This window comes from Neoarius graeffei, chromosome 27 (assembly GCF_027579695.1).
Source record: "Neoarius graeffei isolate fNeoGra1 chromosome 27, fNeoGra1.pri, whole genome shotgun sequence".
In the NCBI taxonomy this organism is placed as follows: domain Eukaryota; kingdom Metazoa; phylum Chordata; class Actinopteri; order Siluriformes; family Ariidae; genus Neoarius; species Neoarius graeffei.
Window position 1 is genome coordinate 44,222,339 of NC_083595.1, and position 24,428 is coordinate 44,246,766.

At 41.9% G+C, this 24,428-nt stretch overlaps 1 protein-coding gene across 2 annotated transcripts; it reads right to left on the minus strand.

The window, feature by feature from the left end:
* Positions 1-1,047: 1,047 nt before the first annotated feature.
* agrp (agouti related neuropeptide) lies at positions 1,048-9,583 on the minus strand. Of its 2 annotated transcripts, XM_060912069.1 has the most exons (4): positions 9,526-9,583; positions 8,874-9,066; positions 8,134-8,228; positions 1,048-1,540 (listed from the first exon to the last, which is right to left on the minus strand). In XM_060912069.1, exons 2-4 carry the CDS (start codon positions 9,007-9,009, stop codon positions 1,349-1,351), a joined length of 423 nt encoding a protein of 140 aa, XP_060768052.1. In that variant the 5' UTR covers positions 9,010-9,066; positions 9,526-9,583; the 3' UTR covers positions 1,048-1,348. The 2 variants fall into 2 exon arrangements, with proteins under 2 accessions (XP_060768052.1, XP_060768053.1); XM_060912070.1 differs by lacking the exon at positions 9,526-9,583 and having other exon boundaries at positions 8,874-9,126.
* Positions 9,584-24,428: the final 14,845 nt, after the last annotated feature.

Below are 24,428 nucleotides of genomic sequence, written 5' to 3' on the forward strand. Positions count from 1 at the left end.
GAGCAATTTGTGAAAAATGCAATCATAATAATTCTTGAAAAATAAAAAAATACATTCTTCCCATCAAATGCTTTTATTCTGTATTTTGGTTTTTTTTTTTTTTTTGTATTTTGGGGGGTTTTGTTTTCAATTAGAGTTTTTATTTCGTCCCCGGTTGGTTGAGCAACATGCTCTGCCTTTTTCTTCTTCTTTTATAGTTTTTTTTTTTTTGCCAGTTGGCAAACCAACTTAAAGGTGCATTACTGCCAATGACTGGGCCAGAGTATGGAACAGTAGATACTGGGGGGGGGGATCCCCACAACTACATTATTTTAGCTATTTCTATTTCTCTTAAATACTTGATAACAAAGTAATATATCTGCCTTGATGTGCTCCGCCATTTTGTTTTTCTCTACTCACAGTATATGAGCTGATAGCCTAGTAGTAGAGTAGCCAGTCAGAGCATGCGATTGCTCATATCCAGTGAATGTGGATAGAATGATATTTGTTTTCGTTCATATACAGAGTCTATAAACAGGGTGAAAAAATTCTACCATAATTTTAAAAAGTATGTAAATGACATCAACAGAAACACGGCCATATTAAAATGCTTTGCCTATTATTTATTAATGACACACAATTCTGTTGGTTTTATAACATTATACTGTAAATAACACAGTGCAATTCTGCATATCAATTTGCTCTGGTTTTAATAACATAAAAAAGACACAATTTTCACATATATTTGTACACGTATAAACAATTCCAACAATACATTGTTGTCCACTTGTTTCACTGAGGATCTCGGAGTTGATGCCTGTGAGGTTTTGTAAATTTATATCTTTGCATGTCTATCATGAATGTAACGCTTCACATTAAGGCTTCCTTTATATAATATAACAATATTATTTACTGCATGAGTTAACATGAACAAGTCATAAACTACAGCATTAAAAAAAAAGTTAACAAATAAACTAATTAACACAATGCTTTAATTGATGTAACTTAACTAAGGGTGTGTTTCTAAATCTTGATAATCACCTTACCTTTAGTTTTGAGTTGTACAGATTCAAATCGATTACTCAGCATCGCTTAAGAAGTTGGCTACTTAATTCGCAATTAATCCATTATTTTTAACTCATGATTAATGTTCGTTAATGTAAGTGCTGCTTCATTATTTTAAAAATAATAAGTGTTAATGAGTGACAGGTTCATGGTTTATTCAATGTTATTTCAGGGTACTTTAATGTAAAGCAGTACCATCATGGATTCTGGTGTATACTGATAAATGTGCATTGGCATAAGGTTTTATTTTCACACCCGTGTCTCATCTTTAAGCCAACCTCCTTCTGGGCTGGTGTTGTGAGTGCTACGCACGTCTGTGTTTGCAGGTGTGGTCCATGCTGCGGCAGTAACAGAAAGCTCTGAAAAAGCGGCAGTAACAGGTATCACACGAGTCGCAGCAGGGCAGCTGGTGGCCCAGGCACGATTGTTGGTGTGGAATACAGCGGCCTGGTGAACGTGTGCCTCTCCTCTGGAGCTGGATTGCATCCGCAATGTCCTGTGGGGACTAAAACGTCAGCTTTGGAACCCAAACCTCATTACTTACCAAAAGTTGCACAAATGACCCTGGTCATCTTTTACTTTTAGTAAATTTATTTTAAAAAATAAAAGTAACCCTAATACAATTTAATTGACATTTAACAGATGTAAATGATTAATTATTTAATAAATGACGACATATTTATGGAAGTCGACATACCAAGCCTCATCTTAATATACCAAGATCTTGTGCTTAAAATACACAGACTAAGAAAAAGTTGGGACGGGAAAATTTAATGCTAGTAATGAGGTAAACAATTAAATAATAATGTGATTTGAAACAGGTGATATCAACAGGTGACTGTAATCATGATTTGGTACAAAATCAGTATCCAGGAAAGGCCTAGTCTTTGAGGAGCAAAGATGGGCCGAGGAGCTCCAGTTTGTCAACAAATGCATGAGAAAATGATTGAAATGTTTAAAAACAATGCTCCTCAAAGAAAGATAGATACGAAGGGATTTGGATATTTCACCCTCTACAATGCCTCATATCATTAAATAATTCAAAGAATCTGGAGGAATTTTGATATGTAAAGGGCAAGGGCGCAAGCCTAATCTGAACACCCATGATCTCCAATCCCTCAGATGGCACTGCATCAAGAACCGTCATTCATCTACAGCTGATATAACCACATGGGCTTGGGATTACTTTGGCAAACCTTTGTCAAGCACTACAATACAGAGTTACATCCACAAATCCCAGTTAAAACTTTACTGTGAAAAAGGAAGTCTTATGTTAACTGTGTACAGGAGTGCCATCAACTTCTCTGGGCTCGGCAGCATCTGGGATGGACCATTACACAGTGGAAATGTGTATTGTGGTCTGACAAATCAGTATTCCAGATCTGTTTTTGAAAGAAATGGATGCTGTGTGCTCCAGACCAAAGACTAAAAGTACCATCCAGACTGTTACCAGCAACAAGTCCAAAAGCCAGGGTGTGTCATGGTATGGGGTTATGTCAGTGCCCTTAGCAAAGGTAACTTACACTTCTGTGATGGCAGCATTAATGCAGAAAAATACACTGAGATTTTGGAGCAACATGCTGCCTTCAAGTAGGGGGGGTTGTTATTTTAAGAATTTTGACTTTTCCATGTTTTACCCCCCTAGAAATATGGAGATGGTCCATCTATGTGGGAAAATGTAAAATTTTATTAAATTGAACCTTGCTAACCCCCCTGTACATACCCTCTGAAAGTTTCCATTCTTACAATATGACAAAATACATTACAGTGCTGTTTGATATTAGAATGCTGCTTTTTTAATGTGTTTTAAAGTTATTGATGAATGCGAACCTCTTCAGGTATGCCACTAGGTACGACTACAACATTTTCAGTGCAGATGATCATTATTTTAAGGTAATAAGCTTAGTGGTAAGTAACCTTACATTCAAGTAAATTAAACATATGGTAATTCTGCTCTTTTTCAGCAAGTTTTAAAGTTATTGATGAATGTCACACTCTTCAGTAATACCTCAAATATGAACTATTTTTAAGCACAGAGGATCATTACTTAAGGTTACTAATTTAGTTTTAAGAACCTCATCTCATCTCATTATCTCTAGCCGCTTTATCCTGTTCTACAGGGTCGCAGGCAAGCTGGAGCCTATCCCAGCTGACTACGGGCGAAAGGCGGGGTACACCCTGGACAAGTCGCCAGGTCATCACAGGGCTGACACATAGACAACCATTCACACCTATGGTCAATTTAGAGTCACCAGTTAACCTAACCTGCATGTCTTTGGACTGTGGGGGAAACCGGAGCACCCGGAGGAAACCCACGCGGACACGGGGAGAACATGCAAACTCCGCACAGAAAGGCCCTCGCCGGCCACGGGGCTCGAACCCGGACCTTCTTGCTGTGAGGTGACAGCGCTAACCACTACACCACCATGCCGCCCAGGTTTTAAGAACCAGTATGCACAAATGATTCATATCTGAATTATATCTCCCAATGTATTAAATAGTCATTATTTGTATTCTTCCAGGTAAATAATGGCTTCTGTTGCAACACGGTCAAAAGCTAAGAAGATACTAGGTGTAGTAGAGTACATAGAGCAGGCTGAGTGCCCTTCTGGGATGCTTCCAACAGGGAAGGACATCATTCAGAATATGCTCTATCTGCTGCGGCCGAAGCGTGGTGGTCAAGCACAGAGATCCAGGGATGCTGTTGCTCAGTTGCTGGCAGAACTTGTTCAAGAACTTGTTCATTTTGTAACTTATACACCATCCACACCAGACATATAAAGAAGCATATCTTGAAACTTTATGGAGAATTTGTTACGCTGATTCAAACCCGTAAACAGAGACAAAATGAGGGTTTCTAGCAACTCTTTTTGTGAGAAATAAATGTTATTACTGTGATTTTTGATGTTATATTTAAGAGTTATTTCCATTAAGGAATGCTTATGTTAGTGAAAAAGGCAGTTTTTGACTATTTGGAGGGGTTATTAACCCTTTGATGCAAAACATGGGTCAAAAGTGACCCGGCTGAGTTTTTATCTTCTATATCTTTGCAATAAATTAATTCCATCATTCAGTATTCAAGGTATTCCTCAATTAACTTGTTTTTGATCATCATACATCCTTATTTTATTTTTTCCTTTCTTACTTTTTGAATAAAAACCCTTTTTGTATCACTACCCTTCTAATGCACAACATGGGTCAAAAATGACCTGCATTCATTTTCCAGGTTATTTCATGTATGGCTGAGTGTTTCTATGATATACTTTTGAAATAAATTCATTTTGTCATTTACTTTTCCAAATATGCAGTAAATATCTTGTTTTTGTTTAGCACAAATCATCATTTTTATTTTTCCTTTCTTAAGTTATGAACAAGCACAGCTTTTGTAATTCTACATCAAGTTTACACACATGGGTCAGAAACAACCCGCATGCATTTACTCCAGCGTTTGGTGGGAACTGTGAATTGTGCTTGTGTCAGACATTTCACAGCTCAGCACAGCGCCCTTTGCCCATCTAATACATGCAAGTAATGTTTTTCAATTGTTCTAACATTACCTTAGAAAAAAATTTATTATGTTTAGGTTCCCTTGAGAGTGAGCAGATTACTTGTCAGAAAGTTACAAGTAATTACTATTAGCTACCTAGCTGTTGACATATTCTACTTTAGTTAGCTAATTTTATTGTAGTTGGCTTAGCTAACTACATAGTTAATAAATAAATAACTGGCCCCATTCACTGCTAAAGTAATTACTTGAAACAAATTATTATTATAGTATTAAGACATTTAATTTTAAAATCACACTTGGATGACCCATGTGTAGTAATATAAAAAGTATTTTTGTTCATAAAGTAGGAAAGAAAAAATTGAATTAATGATTTGTGGTAATTAAAAACAAGATATTTAAAGAATACTTGGAATATTCAATCATAAAATAAATTGATTTCAAAAGATAGAGCAAAGAAAAACTCAGTCAGCATGAAATAACCTGGAAAATGAATGCGGGTCATTTTTGACCCATGTTGTGCATTAGAAGGGGTATGCATATGTTTTGCATCAAAGGGTTAACTTCAGAGGGTATGTACAGGGGGGTTAGGATTTTTCAGTTGGCCAAATATTGGTATTTCCATACTTAGATAGATCATCTCCATATTTTGGAGGGGGTAGAAAAAAATTTTTGGTCTAACACCCCCCACACTTCAAGACAATACCTTTTCCAGGGAGAGTTCAACAAGACAATGCAAAACCACATTCTGCTCACATTACAAAGGCATGGCTGTGGAAGAAGAAGGTGTCTGTCCTTGTGCCAGTACTGTTACACATCTCAAGACCTGTTTGCAGGAAGAATGTGACAAAATAACACCTGAAACACTTCATCGCTTGGTGTCTTCAGTCCCTAAACATCGTTTAAGTGTTGTGAGAAGGAACGGCAACATTATAAAATGGTAAATGTTTTACCAATCCAGCCTTTTTTTTTTAATGTGTTGCAAGAATTGCAATTGAAATGTGTTTATTTTGAACAAAAAAATCATGAGGGAAGACATCAAATAATGTGCTGTTGTATTGTTTTGAGGTCAATTCAGGTTAAAGATTATTTATAAATCACTGTTTTCAGTTTTAATTTCAATTTCAACATACCGTCCCAACTTTTTCTGATTTGGGGTTGTATATTCACAAAATATATAAACAATGAAGTTTCAGGAAGATAGCTTTTAGTGCTCCCCTTCATTTTATTCCTTATTATTTATTTTCTCTTTGAACAAGTTATTTGCCCTTAACGAAATGTAAGGGCTGAGGGGGGAAAATGCTGTTGTACAGTATTTTATTTCATACTCTGGCAATACATTACGAAGTGGCTGCTAACAGAAATAAAATCAACACTTTGTTCCAAGTAGCAGTTATCATTACTAAAAGCTAAATAGTATTATAGCTAATTACAGTATATCTGGTATATTGGCTGTGTAGTTTAGTGATATATACGTAGAGGCAGCTCAGTTATTTAAAGAGGCTTAGTTTGACATTGCTATTATTAACTATAACTCATCTCGCCACATGACAACAACAAGCTTCTTTCTTTTCTGTGTCACTGCCACTAACAACCGAACACAGGCTTTCCTTGACACACGCACGCATTCACACACATGCACACTTTGGTTGGTTTGAACATTTTCTTACTTAAAATAATGATTTCGAATTATTTTTTTCCAAATGTGTTATATACTGGAGTGTTTTATTTATACACACAATTTTATTTTATATATATATATATATATATATATATATATATATATATATATATATATATATATATATATTAATTAGGGCTGTCAAACGATTAAAAAAATTAATCGCGATTAATCTCAGAATTTCATATAGTTAATCGCGATTAATCGCATTTTTTAAATCTATGTAAATTAATAAGGCTTTTAAAGTGAAATGTTACAATTAAAATGGTGAACACATTTTATGCTAAAAGTACTTGTTAACAACTGCTGGGACGAGAGAAAATGGTAAGGGAGTTTATTCACTCACATACTAGGCAGTACTGAACATACAAAACACAAAATTGGATTTTGTGATGGATTAGGGAGCTGTAGTCTCAAATAGAAAACATGTAGTCACATACTACTGTGTCTCAGTTCAGACATGTGTGACAAAAGAAAATAAAAATGAAATAAAACTTCAATTGTGCTGGAGTTGTATTCAGTCACAGCCTATAGGACTTCACAGTGCTGTGCAAACAAAAATAAATTGCAGTTGGACTTCAAGAAAGACATTTAGTGTCATATCACAGTGCTACAGCATACTGAAATCTCACTTTACAAAAGTATTTTAGAACTGAAAAGTGCATACCAAAACCAACTCAATCACACTCTTCTTTTGAAATGAAACTTCCCGTTTAACAGACCTTTCTCCATCACTCACACTTACTCTTATTGAAGCAGCGCGCGACAAGCCTCAACAGGAACTATGGGTGACTCGCAGGGCCAAATTAGAATTTGTGTTAACGGCACTATTTTTTTTAATCGCAATAAATTGAGATCGCGTTAATGCGTTATTATTGCGTTAACTTCGACAGCCCTAATATATATATATATATATATATATATATATATATATATATATATATATATACACACACACATTCACTGGATATGAGCAATTGTACGCTCTGATTGGCTACTCTACTACTAGGCTATCAGCTCATATACCATGAGTAGAGAAAAACAAAATGGCGGAGCATGTTGCTGAACCAACTGAGGACGAAATAAAAAATTTACTTGAAAACAAAACCCCCCAAAATACAAAAAAACCAAAAACGCAACAAAACATGGAATAAAAGTATTTGATAGTAAGAGCGTATCTTTTTTTTAATTTTTCAAGAATTATTATTATCACATTTTTCACAAATGGCTCCTATCATTTCGCCGGTTTGTTTACATTCTAAGCGGAAATTATTTTGTCGGACGTTTTGTATAAAGTTTTTATTGATCGAATTTGCAAAAGATAAAAATAAAAGTGCTCTGTTTCTCAAAATCCAGTGAATGTGGATAGAATAAAACAATTATTCCACTCAATCTAGTTGTACATGGCTTATAGCCAACTCATTACTACACATGTTGTCAGCTATCAGCTCATGTACGACTCAGTTTCGTGGCATAACTGTTTTAAAAAATATATTTATTTGTTTGTTTGTTTAAACTCATGTTTATATCACAGAGATGTCCATGGAATTTGAAAAATGCCTATAACTCTGCTACTAACCCTGTTTTTACTATTTAAGTATTAGTTTTTAGTTACTAGTTTAAAGAGTTTAAATTGAATCCCTGGATTCAATAACTCATAGCTGTTGAATAATATAATAATATCAATAAGAATAAAAAGCCAGGGATTTAAAAGTGACTGGTCTTTGCAGATATGAAGCATCAGAACCATACATATTACGGGTTCTCAGTTCTTGTTTTCATAAATATAAAGTTCTATTACAAGAGATGAACATAAATTGTTCCAACTGGATTGCCATCCATTAAAATGCACTTTAATGCTCAATCAAAGAGACCGTGAGGACGAAGTGAAACTGAAGCCTACCTCGTCATAGGAAACAGGATCCACCATCACCTGTTCCTCAACTGAATCAATTCGAAGTTGTACAGCGTCCACTGCAGGCCCTGAATCCTGTACACCTATAAAATAGGAGTCATGAGTGTCAATCTGAAATCTTACTTTAGTAGTCTTGTATTTAGTACAGAATAGATGTTACATCATTTTCACCAAAGCAACACACCTGAAAGATAAGATAAGATAAGATAAGATAAGATAAGATAAGATAAGATAAGATAAGATAAGTCTTTATTGTCATTGTCACTTTTCCAAAGGTACAACGAAATTGAAGGTGCTGTTGACTCATTATGAGTTATAGAAAGAAAGAAGAAGAAGAAGAAAAAGGGGGGAGAACAAATAAAGTATAAAAATAAATAATAAGGTATACAGAGTTGCACTGGTAAAATGGTATAAACAGAATATAAACAGAAATCTATTGTATGGTTCTATATATACACGGATTGCACTTAAAATAGTACGAACAGAATTGTTTTGGTTCTGTATGTACACAGATTGCACTGATAAGAAGAAAATCACAAACCCTGAATATGTTCAAAAGAATATCTATCAAGCTGAAGTGTTTTAAGGTTAAGAACACAAGTTTTAAGACACTTCCTTATTTCCTAAGACATTCTTTCATATATAAGCCTGAATACCGGTAAGCACTTGCCAAGATAAGTGTACACACACATTTCTGCTTGTGTTGAAACACTGTATATGTTACTTACTGATGTCAGGGAAAAATGAGGCATCTGTCCTCCTCAGGCTCGGATGCGAGACCTCCATGTGGTTAGTGCGGACGAGACCTGATGCCACCTGGACGGCGCTGAGACTCAACCAGCAGAAAATCACGACACTCAACATGGCCACTGAGTCACAAGTGTTTCCTTCACTCTGTCAGCAAGCTGGTTTTCCACTGGACTGAGATGAGGTTTTAGACACAAAGTGTGATCATCAGAATCAGGACTTCATGCATCGTTGGTCAATTACAATCTGTAGAAATTCCAGTGGAAAAGCTGTGATTCTGATGTAAATCTACTTGAGGTTACTTATGATCTATCTACATGTAGTGTGAAACATATCCACTATACTGTACTAAGAGGTTTTAAATTGATGCTTAGCAGACTAAACTGTGTCATCGTGTCTAATGTCTAATCTGAGCTATATACACTATAAGATGTGTAATTAAACCCAGGACTCTGGGAAATCAACCCTTGCTGCAAGAGATGATTTTCAAATACATGATAAAACAGCTGACAGAAGTAAGCAGTAATTCTATATGCTGTGTGTTTATTGTTTTTTTTTTCTTGCATACATACATGCATTTTAATGTGTATATAAATGTATATGTGTTAGTGTGTATATGCTCATGTCTCCTACCTGCAGCGTTCCTCACCCCTGGTTAAGGGTGTGTATCCAACTCTTGTTTTTAAGCCTCCATGAAGTAGGAGGAGTGGGGCCACATGATCCTAATCAGTGGGTGGGAGTTTCATCTCTTACGTCGTCATTTTTTTAGTCACGCACATACCACATACACATGATGGGAATTCCAGCTCTTTTAAGTGACTCAGAGTTCATTGAGAGTGCCCCCCCAACACACACACACACACACACGAACAAGCCAAAAATTAACATGACTTAATTGAATTATTTTAATTTGTGATTATCAGCATAACATTATAAGCACACTGTGTTTCTTATAAATATTCTATTTAAATAAATGAAAATAAAAATAGGCGACACGGTCATGTAGTGGTTAGCACTGTCTCCTCACAGCAAGAAGGTTCTGGGTTCGAGCCCAGCGGGCGACGGAGGCCTTTCTGTATGGAATTTGCATGTTCTCTCCATGTCTGTGTGGGTTTCCTCCGGGTGCTCCGGTTTCCCCCACAGTCCAAAGACATGCAGGTTAGGTTAATTGGTGGCTCTAAATTGACCGTAGGTGTGAATGTGAGTGTGAATTGTTGTGTGTCTCTATGTGTCAGCCCTGCGATAACCTGGCGACTTGTCCAGGGTGTACCCCGCCTCTCGCCTATAGTCAGCTGGGATAGGCTCCAGCTTTCCCACGACCCTGTACAGGATAAGCGGTTATGGATAATGGATGGATGGAACATAAAAATACACTGACAAACTAATCACAAATACAAATTACATTATGGAGGTGTTGTGGCTCAGGTGGATAAGGCGCCACACCATAAATCTGGGGACCCGGGTTCGATTCCGACCTGAGGTCATTTCCTGATCTCTCCCCTGCTCGTTTCCTGTCTCTACACCGTCCTATCCAATAAAGGTGAAAAAAGCCCCCAAAAAAATCTTTAAAAAACAGTAAGTATTTACGGAAGCGTATTGCTACCACACCAGAAAAAAAAATATCAGTATCACGTAATAACGTGAAAGGTTTATTGTTATAACAATATATTTTTCACATTATTACGTGAAACATTTCACATTATAATGTGATAATTTGGTATCACGTTTTAATGTGATCATTTATATTGTTAAAACGTTAAACTTTTCACAGTATAACGTGATACCTTTAAACTCATGTTTGAATCTATGGTTTGAATGAGGTGTGCGGAGAATAAACTGGATAATACGGAGAATAAACTGGGTAATATGGAGAGTAAACTGGGTAATGTGGCTCATTTACATGATTTAATCAAGTTCTGTTTCATGCTTGGGTTGAGACATGGTGAGATTCTGCTGTTAATGAACACAGTGGATGATGTTGTAATAAATATGTGCACTCTAAGAAGCGTTTTAAATCCATGGGGCTGTCAGAAGGAAGAATGAGGCCAACCCGCTGGAGGTAGCTTGTAACTATGCAGCCATCCGTGCCCCTCCAGCTGATCAATGAGAAATGATGCTGCCTCCAGCGGGTTGGAGTTTCATTTTTGTCACCCACATTAGATTATTTACTGTTAACTAATGTCTTAAAGGTAACATATTATACCTCTTTTCCACAAGTTGCCACAGTTCCCTGAGGTCTTAATGAAATGTCAATGATATATTTTATGGCTTGGGAGAAGCCATGGCCTAATGGTTAGAGAAGCAGCTTCGGGACCAAAAGCTTGCTGGTTCGATTCCCTGGGCCAGCAGGAATAGCTGAAGTGCCCTTGTAACCCCAAACTGCTCCCCAGGTTGCTCTGGGTATGTTATATGTATCTCTGGATAAGAGCATCTGCTAAATGCCATGAGTGTCTCACCCTGTTTAAACAGCCCTGTTCAAAATGGCTGATTTGAAGAATGGCCTGTTCCTTTAAATGATGATGAACCACTGCTCACCCCAGCCAATCAGGTAGCACTTTCTTCATGAATATTCATTCTGCAAAGGCTGTTCTCAAGCCATGAGTGGAGATACTCAAATGAGAAGGATAATTCTAATGAACTCCCCTTGTGACATAGAAAGTTCAGCCAAATCTGACCAGCTTGTTGAAGCATGTTTTCTGAAATCAGCAGCCCAAAAGCAACTGACTGTGTGTCTTATTTCACAGTTTGTGGGTTGGTTGGCTCCAGATACCCAGGGGTTAAATTGGGCCGGGGCTCTCCGGGGCTGAGCCCCGGCACATAAGCTCGGAGCGGATGGCATATGATCACGCACACATCAAAAGCAACAAACCCTTTTCATGTTTTTCAGTTCTGAATAATTAAATATCGTTTTATTAATCAATAAACCCATGACTTTTATGAGATAGATCATAGTTTTCCTGATAACAAGACGACCTGCCAAAGCTATTTAGAACAGAACTTGCGATCAGAGATTCTGGTTTCTGTAACACTGCGTGGGTTGCCAATTCCGCTTTTTATAAGCGACTTTGGGGTTTCTTTTTTTGTGAGCTCGCTTTAAAAAAAAATCAGAAGTCGTGGTTTGCGGGTTTTTGGGCTTGTGTTTCAGCGTTGTGACTTGTTTATAATTTTCTCCGTACACCGTCTCCCCTTTTACCTGCATACGATCCTATTATTAGTGTAATTATTATTGTTATTATTATGTATTCAATTATTTATTTGGCATGTGGTGCTTTTTGTATTGTCTAGAACATACATAAGATGAGCATATTATAGCAGCAAAATAGAAGCACAATCATTTGAATGCAGCAAAACTTTTGCTGCATTCAAATGATTGTGCTTCTATTTTGCTGCTATAATATGCTCATCTTATGTATGTTCTAGACAATACAAAAAGCACCACATGCCAAATAAATAATTGAATACATAATAATAACAATAATAATAAATGCTTCCAATGTTATAGTGTTGTTTGTATTTGGTTGCATTCACTGCATGAATATATTTGATTGACAATTTGACTGACAGTGTTTTGGCATATTTAACATTTATCCTCCAAAATAAATCAACTGTTTTGGTTTAAGATTGTGCAAGCCTTCAAATTTTCTCACTGAACATTTCTCCTTCACATTTTTCACCTGTAGGCATGTGACAAGATTTAACATGATATTGCTCAACCTACCTCTGTAAATATGTCTGTGAATATTCTCAGTCATCCAGGTCATAGTAACTATGGGTGGTAAAAGAGAGCAACTGGACTTGCTTGAAAATTCTTGAAGACGTTTCACCTCTCATCCGAAAGGCTTCTTCAGTTCTGTCTGACTGGTAGGGAGTATCAGGTATTTATCCTCTCATGGATGAAAAACTCATCTAAGGTGTCGTTGAGTCATCCTAGGATGACTCAACGACACCTTAGATGAGTTTTTCATCCATGAGAGGATAAATACCTGATACTCCCTACTAGTCAGACAGAACTGAAGAAGCCTTTCGGATGAGAGGTGAAACGTCTTCAAGAATTTTCAAGCAAGTCCAGTTGCTCTCTTTTACCACCCATAGCTACCTCTGTAAAGTCAGCTAACAACTTATTAAAATGCACCAGAATTCAGCAAATAACATGTATGATAATAAAAAACTTCTGGGGGAGGACCCCCAGACCCCCCACTAATCATTTCCTTCAAACCAATGTACAACAACCTGTACAATCTGTTACATTGGCCAACCAATCTACATTCAAACTGCCATAATGTATAGGGGGGCACTACAAGACACACATAGGCCTACAACACACAGATAAGGTGTATATCTCTGTGCAATATGATATGGTTATCAAATTAGAGGGTTATTTTCCAAAAAGTATATTGGGGCAGGGCGGCGGGGGCAGGGGCGGGTACGAGGCAGAGCCCCCCCACATAACCAATCCCAATTTAACCCCTGCAGATACCCAAATGTATGTGCACAAGCACTGAAAAAGTGAGTTTTTTTAATAATATGTCCCCTTTAAGGCAATTTATTTTGGACTTGGAATCAAGCACAAGAGCACCAAACACGGTGAAAAGAGTAGGCTAATACACAGAAAGTAGATAGACTGAGGATGTATTCGACAGACAAAGTAAAAATTAGACGATTAAACAGAAGGACAGATGACAGAACCATACATTGTGTTTTTTTTTTAAACAAAAATGATTCTTCTCTGTTTATCAAATTTAATTCGCCCCTTTCACATATCCCACAATCCACTGCGCGGTTGGGAACTTCCAGTGGCCAGGCCCAGGCTGCTGATAATGGTACAAAAACCAATATTGGGCTATATAATCTGTTTTGATGTTCAAATATTGGATGTTCAAATATTATTACAGGTTTACATGGTCTCACGGATTTTTTTCAAGGTTAATACCGCTCGAAATGATCGCACATTTACAATGTCATCAATGTAAATTTGTCATCAGTTTGGATGTTCAAATATCGGATGCAAGCTGAAATGTGATGTTATTAGATTGCTTTTATATGTCTAGTTACTGATTACATGGTATTTTTCGTCAGCACAGAAGCATGATTATATTATTGCCCATACAGCCCTTTCACTTTCACCCTCTGTTTACACGAAATACATGTTCCAACTACTCAGCACTATAACTCTGGACAACAACATTAACAGTGTACATTTACACTGATGACAAATTGTAAATGTGCAATCATTTCAAGCGGTATTAATTTTGAAAAAAAAAATCTGAGAGACCATGTCCTTCCCACGCCATGTGGCGCATAGGGCGGCGCCAATCTTCGTAGCCCTCGGCCTCTCACCTATTACATAGCTAGGGTTACAGTGGGGCGCTAGTCCTCTGGTAACTGCGAGAGTTTGACTCCCCACTCGCATCTGTATTGCTGCGTGCCTTGCCAGACGGCAGTAGGTACCATTTTTATGATGGCCTTTGGTATGACCCGACTGTGAGTAGAACTCACGATCTCCCATCTGAGAGGCAGACATGCTAACCACTAGGCCACTCACTGGTGTGAGACCATGTAAACCTGTAATAATATTTGAACATCCAATATTTGAACATCGAACCTGATTATGTAACCCAATATTGGTTTTTGTACCATTATCAGCAGCCTGGGCCTGGCCACCGGAAGTTCCCAACCGCGCAGTGGATTGTGGGAAATGTGAAAGGGGTGAATATTGAAATAGAAGAAACTTCGCAGGGTATGATGGACTTGATAGAAAGAAAGAAAGAAAGAAAGAAAGAAAAGAATTTGATTATGCGTATTGCTCATAGTTTAATAGTTTCACAGTCGGGATATTGATAGGTAATGGATTTTCGGCCTCTCATCTAATATCACGATCAGCCTGCACTCAACCTTCACTCTTAATGGTATCAGGTTCTCAGCAAAACTGTCATGGCCTCTGACTGTATTTATTTTGTCAAAAAAAAAAAGATTTCAAAAAGGTTTCTTCAGAAAAGTCAGCTCTAATCATTCACCTGAAAGAGCCAACTTATAGAGTTGAGTCATTTGTGAATGACATCATGCAAACTTATGCAGATATAAGTATTTTATTCGCACACAAGACCCACACAGATGGCTTTAATCCGAATGTCGATTTTCCATTACAGTGCTTTCCAAATGCTACGTAAATGGATGTTTGTTTGTACGTGTGAGACAGCATGCTGAACTGAAACAGAGTACAAAGTGACCATTTAATAGTTCCTCTTCCATTAGATGTTCATTCCAGCCTGGTAAACAGTGCATTACATCCAGGAAAGCATCTAAATCTGCCCTCCATGAACTGGTCAAATCTGGTCATTTTTAATGAGAGACGCAACAAAGTAGGCAGAAAAACGGGCAATAAAATTGTTCAAGGGTCTGCACATCAACTTCAATCAGCTGAGCTCCATAATTTTTTTTGCTTTTTGTCAGAATTTGAGCGACTGAGAGAACATTTGTGGAAATTGATAGTAATATGTGAGCAATATTTATTGGATGTTGATCACGAACATCAAGTAAAATTAAATTACCTGCTGATACAAAGCGTGTTTCTTGCTTTCATTTTGTTCTCATAAACATGAAATTACGTAGGTAGGAGTGATACTGACAGGAACTATGGTAACAATAAATTTGCACACAAACATGTACGTGAAGGGTATGTGCATACTGTGTTTATTAATTTTTCATTTCATGGTGAAAAAAAGTTTCTTTACTTTAAATCAATAAATATTACAAATAGTTCTTGTATTTCCCCTTTGCTTGTTTTTCATAATTAAGGATTGCTGTTAGTGCCTGATGAACTGATAATACAAATCATTATGTGCTTTTTAAAGATAGCAGGAGGGTGATGGTAAAGGTGGATAATATAGTGGATGAAAGAATCAGCAGGAATTTCCTGGTGCTGCGATTTAAGATTAGTGTTTTCACCCAAAAATTATCTCTGTATATGTTATTTCTGTTTTTATTATATCTTTTATGAAAACAGAATCAGTTGTAATATCTCTTCTCTTTGGTTTGCTGAAGTATGAACTTCTGAAGCTTCAACGTGTTCTTAATGGCGCTGCTTGGCTTCAAACGTACAGGTATACACATAAATTTGACCATATCAGTCCAGTACTTAAAGGTAGCTGGTTTTTTATTTCATAAAATCGGTGAAATTTAGTTCCCTCTGAAATTTGGTTATTGTGACATGTTTATTTTTGTAATATCTTAAAAAAAAAAGGCCATTATGTGGCTGGGAAGTTATTTATTATGCCATGTACACACGTAGCCGGGTATTTTTAAATCCGAACATTTTCCCCCCCTCCGTTTATAAAAATGTTTTATCCACACCACCTCGTCTTCGAAAAAAATCCCTTCCACACATAACCGAACATCTGCGTTTTCAATCACATTCATAAGCATTCCAAACCTGTAGATGGTTATTTCCCCAAATCCTACCCCCTAATCACATCGCCTGTGCTCTTGGAGCAGTAGTTGCGCTTCTAAAATTAAACATGTAAATAGCACCTGCACAATAATTAACGCTTTCAAGGCACTCCTCCGATCCATTACTCTTTAGCTAGCCGCACACTACGCCGATTTTCAGCGTACCGAGCCAACTGAAGTCGCGAGTCAGGCGTAAAGACTAGTTTTCGATGGTACCGACTCATCTCACAGCCGATTCGAAAAACTAATCGGGAGCCAGACTGATCGGCGAGAGTCGCTAGCAATAGCCAATCATATCTTTCGCATATAACACGTGACATCATTAAACACAATTTCTAGCGCGAGAAATACGTGTTGGTAGCACCTAATGCAGGTATATACTGTAATTCCATAGACTGAAGCTTTATCCATAGACACAGTGGGCTGGAAAGCCACTCTGCTCAAGTTGTGTGGCTGAATTCCAAATCGCTTTAACTCCCCTATATAAGTGCACTATTTAAGGTTGGGAATAATAGCTCATGCAGCCTAGATAGTGCGCTACATATTCCGTGTTGTGTCATTTGTAATTCAGCCTGTAGCATCAAGTGTTGGATTTAACAGTAACTATATCCAATAGCTAATCACAAAGCTATTAAGTTGTCACATGTCGCTTCAATCGCGACTGCACTCGTCAACAGTCGGGGGATATGTGCGTGCCCTGTCGGGAGTCGGCTCTGAAATGGGTCGGTTCGGTACCACGTGGATCGCCGTGGTGTGCGGCTAGCTTAAGTCCATGCTTAATCTGGCTTCTGCAGTAAACAAAGGTCGCACGTTTGACGTCAGGGCAGATTTGCTGTCATTTTTTTTGCGCAGATTGTGACGTTCTAAAACGCAAAACTCCGGTTATCTCTGTCCACACGAAAAGGCATACACGGAGTTTTCAAAAATCTTCACTTTGCCCGGAGTTTTTTTAAATATTCGTTTTTGATGTGTTTTCATGTGGATGACAGGCCAAAACGTAGAAAAATATCTTCGATTTAGCAGATACCCGGCTACGTGTGGACGGGGTCTTAATTTGAGGGGATTCCTGAGCAAATAATGTGCATGAAATCACTCACTTCGCGCAGTCAAGCAGACAGAGGAAGTCCGTGTGTGCATGCGCATACTTACCCGAGTCTTCTTCTTCTTCTTCTTTTGGGTTTTACGGCAGCTGGCATCAAGTGTTGCATTACTGCCATCTACAGGTTTACCTTGACCGTGATAGTTCCATCATTCTGTCGCTAAACAAACAGCTGATCACACCGAGGTGCTCGCTGACTGCCGATATTTATTAGCTTGGTCCTGCGTTTCCTTTCCTTTGCAACATAACATATTTTCTTCCCACTTTCCGTTACTGTAGTCAGTCTTTCACGGTTCATTCGCACACTCACGTCCTCCATTTTTTGTTTCAAATTTGTATCCCACAATGCCTTGCGTGAACGGGGAAAGCCTACCACGTGTTGCATGACATAGCATTATGAACTGAGTCATGGTGAAAAAGGAAAAAATAGCGGCCATAGCCATGTGGCCCTAATAAAATTGGAAGTCTGTGATTCGAATTCAGTAGTTTTTGGTTCACAAAACAAAAATAATTGGGTGTCAGGGAAAATTATTTTTATGACCTAAATTTTAAAAATCTGAAAGGCAGTCCACCTTTAAGCAGCTTCATTGATTACCTGTAGAGAAACACATCCACATCAAGATTCTACTTCTGGCCTTCAAAGGGTTGCATGGTCTTGCGCCTGGTTATATCAGCGATGCTCTACAGCTCTATGTCCCAACAGGAACACGTAGCTCTTCAAGTGCTGTTCTTTTAAAGCTGGTGGATTACCATCTCAAGACATATGGCTATTGTTCTTTTGCTGGAGCTGCGCCTCACCTCTGGAACACATTACCCAGAGACATTAGATGTTGTGACCCTGTCTCTCTTTTCAAGTCAAAACTTAAAGGAGATACGCAGGACCTTTATTTTTAAATACATTTCTGAGTGGATAGTATCTCCACCCTTGACTCTTGTATGCTGCATAAATGGGAATTTAAAAAATATATTTTTGAGAGTTAAAATTGACCGCAAAGTTGGCATTCGAGTTGCCCCGCTGAGCCAGCCAGCCAGCCCTGAGTGCGTGACATCACAGCGGTAACCGGTTTTAAGGCTGAGGCCTTTTACAGCTATCGACCAAAGTCATATAAATGAAAATTTACGGTGAAAGTAAGAAATACCGTTACCGATTTTTTCAACTAAGACTGATTTGACTTCATTGATTGTGGGTTGACTCTCATTAAAACAGGATAGGTGTTATAACTTATGCAACATACATGTACATGCATGCATTTTCACTGATAAAACGTAAAAGGCGAATTAAATAATCAGATGAACTGAGACAATCACATTCTGAAGCAAATTAAATAATCTTATACTGGTAACTTAAAGACACAATACAAGTTACATACAGTATATTAATCTAAATGCAGGTAAATAACGTGTTTTTGTTGTTTTATATCCAGTGAGAGTCGGAGCTTACCCGTCTGTGTTCTCGCTTCTTGAAGGCCAACCTTGTGGCCGATTGTTTTGAAACAATTTGACTTTCAGTTGTTCATTCAGTTCTCCATTCATTTGCTTCTTCCACGTAAGGGTGAGATGGCAGCAATATCCAGTTTAGAAATAAGACGGCTGCTCCACTCATTCTCCATTTTCTCCATACTGAGTACTCCGCCATTACTGCTCGGCTCAGGCAATTACTAAAACCCGGGATGGAACAGAACGTCACCAGTTTTAACAACAACTGCAGGGAGGTCACTGCCCGAGCGATATGTCCTGTCCCATTCCGTCCTGGGTTTTACCAACAACCCTCGGCTCACACTCCGGGAGAACTGGTGCAACTGAACTTACTTTCCTTTTAAAAAATAAATAAAATAAAGTGCACACAGTCCTTCACTGTAAACATAACACACTTTCAATAACAGAATTTAAGCCTATATAAACACTGACTCGCACATGCTGCTTCTCTTGAACGTATACACGGAAGTAAGGCGGAAGGTAGTTTGTCGACTGTGGCAGCGGGGGCGTGGTCAAGCGCCGGTCTGTGACAGGAGGGTGGAGCCAGGGAAGGTGAGTGGCAGAATCACTACACCTGACGGTAATTAACCTGTGTTTGTGTGTCTTCCCAGTAACTGCGCCCTATTTAGGGAGAGCAGAGGGGAGCTCTTCCCGGGACGAGAACACAGCGTGTGTGTGTTTTTGCTGAAATATTGTTAAACTGAAAAGTCTGGCAATAAAGCCTGTTCCTTACCTGAAGCTTTGTCCTGCCATCCTCTGTGCTCCACCTACACCTAAGGGACATTCTACAGTGGTGCCGAAACCCGGGAAAAGGTGGAGCACCAACCCAGCAGCCCCATGGAATCCTCCCCGTTCGCCGACCTGGTCCACGCCCTCGCCACGGCTCAGCAAAGCCAGCACCAGGCGCTCGTCACGCTCCGAAAGGAACAAGAGCGGCTCTTCGAAGCCCTGGTGCTGGCCCAGCAGGAAGATCGCGAGGCGTTCCGGCATTTCCTCGCGTCGGCGGGGTCCACCAGCGCCCCGGCCGCGGGCCCATCTCCCCTCACCGTGACCAAGATGGGCCCACAGGACGACCCCGAGGCGTTCCTTACATTGTTTGAACAGGTCGCCGAAGCCTCGGGGTGGCCGATGGAGCAGCACGCGGCACGCCTCCTCCCCCTCCTGACAGGAGAGGCGCAGCTGGCCGTGCTACAGCTCCCTGCCGACCGCCGGCTGGCCTACACGGACCTCCGCCGGGCCATCCTCCAGTGCGTGGGGCGCACACCAGAACAACAGCGCCAGCGCTTCCGCACGCTGCGATTGGAGGAAGTCGGTCGGCCGTTCGCGTTCGGCCAGCAGCTCCGGGACGCCTGCTGGCGGTGGCTGAGGGCTGACGATCGTGACGCTGAGGGAATCATCGATCAGGTGGTGCTGGAGCAGTTCATCGCCCGCTTACCAGCCGGAACCACGGAGTGGGTCCAGTGCCACCGCCCGGCGTCGCTGGATCAGGCAGTAGGACGGGCAGATGATCATTTGGCGGCTGTTCCGGCGGCAGGACAGCCGCCGACGTCTTCTCTTCTCTCCTCTTCTCTCTCTCTTTCTTCCCTCCCTTCTGTCTCCCATCCTCACCCCATTCCCCCACCACAGAGACGGGGGCCGGCTCCACCCCAGCTGGCCCGCCGCACCCATGGTGCCCTCCCATTTCTCCCTTCTGTGTCTGTCTCTCCCCCCCCTCAGGTGAGTGAGCCCCAGAGCACCGGTGCAGAGGGAAAGCCCGGGCTGGTTTGCTGGCGCTGCGGGGAGCCGGGCCACCTGCAACAACAGTGCGCAGCAATGGAGGTGGGCGTGGTGGTACAGATCCCCGATGCGCCAGAGGCTGCCCTCGATTGGGCCGGAGCGTATCGCATACCGGTGAGTGTCCAAGGGGCTACATATCAGGCGTTGGTGGATTCTGGTTGCAATCAGACCTCGATCCGCCAAAGCCTGGTGCAAGACGAGGCATTGGGGGGAGCACAGGGGGTGAAGGTGTTGTGTGTGCACGGGGATGTTCCCAGCTACCCTTTGGTGTTGGTCCACATATTTTTCAGAGGGGAAAAATCTATAGTGAAGGCGGCGGTTAATCCTCGCCTTACCCACTCTTTAATTTTGGGGACTGATTGGCCGGGATTTCGGGGTTTAATGATGCGCCTAGTAAAGAGTGGGTCCTGCCATTTGACAGGGGGAGGTCCCGGTGTCGCTTTGGCTGGAGCTGCTGTCGCAGAGCCATCTACGTCATCTCCGTGACAGAGTGAGGAGCCGCCGGCTCCTCCTCTTTCTGTTGGGGAATCCCTCGCGGATTTCCCATTAGAACAATCGCGAGACGAGACTCTGCGGCATGCGTTTGACCAAGTGAGAGTAATCGATGGTCAAACGCTCCAGCCGAATGCCACCCCGTCCTTCCCCTATTTCTCTATTATAAAGGATAAATTATACTGAGTGACGCAGGACACTCAGACGAAAGAGCGAGTCACGCAGCTTTTAATTCCAAAGAGCCACCGGGAATTGGTATTCCAGGCGGCTCACTTTAATCCCATGGCTGGACACCTAGGGCAGGATAAGACACTAGCCCGAATAATGGCCCGATTCTATTGGCCGGGGATTCGCGGCGATGTCTGTAGGTGGTGTACGGCGTGCCGCGAATGCCAATTAGTAAATCCAGCGGCCATTTCAAAAGCGCCTTTGCGCCCTCTACCTCTAATCGAGACCCCATTCAAAAGAATTGGGATGGATCTCGTCGGGCCATTAGATCGGTCAGCACGAGGGTACCGCTTTATATTAGTCCTGGTGGACTATGCAACGCGATACCCGGAAGCAGTGCCTCTGCGCAATATCTCCGCACGCAGTATTGCGGAGGCACTCTTCCGCGTCATCTCCCGAGTTGGAATCCCGAAAGAGATTCTGACTGATCAAGGCACTACGTTTATGTCACGGACACTGCACGAACTGTATGGGTTATTGGGGATTAAGCCGATCCGCACCAGTGTGTATCACCCACAAATGGACGGTTTAGTAGAACGGTTCAACCGCACCCTCAAGAATATTATTAAAAAATTTGTAAGTGAGGACGCACGTAATTGGGATAAGTGGCTCGAACCCTTGCTGTTCTCAGTGCGAGAGGTCCCCCAAGCCTCCACGGGGTTCTCCCCGTTCTAATTGTTATATGGGCGTAAGCCACGCGGCATCCTAGACGTGCTGCGGGAAAATTGGGAGGAGGGACCTTCACAAAGCAAAAACGAAATCCAATATGTTATGGACCTGCGCGCAAAACTCCACACTCTCACCCACCTAACTCAGGAGAATTTGCGGCAGGCCCAGGAATGGCAACCCCGCCTGTACAACAAGGGTACGCGCCTTAGAGAGTTCACTCTGGGAGATAAGGTACTCGTACTGTTGCCCACGTCGAGCTCCAAATTGATCGCCAAGTGGCAAGGACCCTTTGAGGTCACATGGCGAGTCGGGGACATCGACTATGAGGTGAGGCAAACGGACAGGGGTGGGGCGCTACAGATTTACCACCTCAATCTGCTTAAACTCTGGAACGAGGAGGTCCCCGTGGCGTTGGTGTCGGTAGTTCCGGAGAAGGCGGAGCTGGGGCCGGAGGTTCAAAAAGGGACATTGGCATCATGTACCTCTCTGGTCCCCTGTGGAGACCACCTCTCCCCGGCCCAACTCACGGAGGTCGCCCAGTTGCAGGCCGAGTTTTCGGATGTGTTCTCACCCCTGCCCGGTCGCACTAACCTCATAGAGCACCACATAGAGACGCCCCCGGGGGTGGTAGTGCGTAGCCGCCCTTACAGGCTACCCGAACACAAAAAAAAGGTGGTTCGGGAAGAACTCCAGACCATGCTCGAAATGGGCATCGTTGAGGAGTCCCACAGTGACTGGAGCAGCCCAGTGGTCTTGGTCCCCAAGGCCGACGGGTCGGTCCGGTTCTGTGTGGACTATAGAAAAGTCAGCGCGGTGTCTAAATTCGACGCGTACCCAATGCCTCGTATTGACGAGCTGCTCGATCGACTAGGCACGGCTCGCTTTTATTCGACACTGGATTTGACGAAGGGATATTGGCAGATCCCCTTGACTCCACTATCCCGGGAAAAAACGGCCTTTTCCACTCCGTTCGGCTTACACCAATTCGTCACACTTCCTTTTGGGCTGTTTGGGGTGCCTGCTACGTTTCAGCGGCTGATGGACAGGGTCCTCCGGCCCCACGCCACCTACGCGGCTGCATATCTGGACGATATAATCGTTTATAGTAACGACTGGCAGCGGCACTTGCAACACCTGAGGGCCGTCCTTAGGTCGCTGAGGCGGGCGGGTCTCACTGCCAACCCGAAGAAGTGTGCGATTGGATGGGTGGAAGTACGGTATCTGGGCTTCCACTTGGGCAACGGGCAAGTGCGGCCCCAAATTAATAAGACAGCAGCGATTGCGGCCTGCCCGAGGCCCAAGACCAAAAAGTGGGTGAGACAGCTCCTGGGGCTGGCTGGCTACTATCGTAGGTTTATACCTAATTATTCGGACGTCACCAGCCCGCTGACTGACCTCACTAAAAAGGGGGCACCAGACCCGGTCCAGTGGACGGAGCAGTGCCAGCGGGCTTTCTCTGAGGTAAAGGCTGCACTGTGTGGGGGGCCACTATTACACTCCCCTGACTTTTCTCTCCCTTTCGTGTTGCAGACCGACGCGTCGGACAGAGGGCTGGGGGCGGTGTTGTCCCAGGAGGTGGAGGGGGAGGACCGCCCCATCCTGTACATTAGCAGGAAGCTGTCGGTGCATGAGGGGCGCTACAGCACTATTGAAAAGGAATGTCTAGCGATCAAGTGGGCGGTCCTCGCCCTCCGTTACTACCTGCTGGGGCGCCCTTTCACCCTCTGTTCGGACCACGCGCCCCTCCAGTGGCTCCACTGCATGAAAGATGCCAACGCGCGGATCACCCGTTGGTATCTGGCACTCCAACCCTTCAATTTCAAGGTGGTCCACAGGCCGAGGGCGCAGATGGTCGTAGCGGACTTCCTCTCCCGCCAAGGGGGGGGGGGGGGGGGAGTCGGCTGCAGGCCGGACGGCCGCCCGGCCTGAGTCGGGCGGTGGGGGTATGTGGCAGCAGGGGCGTGGTCAAGTGCTGGTCTGTGACAGGAGGGCGGAGCCAGGGAAGGTGAGTGGCAGAATCACTACACCTGATGGTAATTAACCTGTGTTTGTGTGTCTTCCCAGTAACTGCGCCCTATTTAGGGAGAGCAGAGGGGAGCTCTTCCAGGGACGAGAACACAGCGTGTGTGTGTGTTTTTGCTGAAATATTGTTAAACTGAAAAGCCTGGCAATAAAGCCTGTTCCTTACCTGAAGCTTTGTCCTGCCGTCCTCTGTGCTCCACCTACACCTAAGGGACATTCTACATCGACGTCACCTCAAGACGACGCCAACGATTGGTCAAATTTGGGGGAAAGTTGTGGTGATTGAATATAATTGCAACACCGCCCTGAATTCGCTTCAGCATCATAC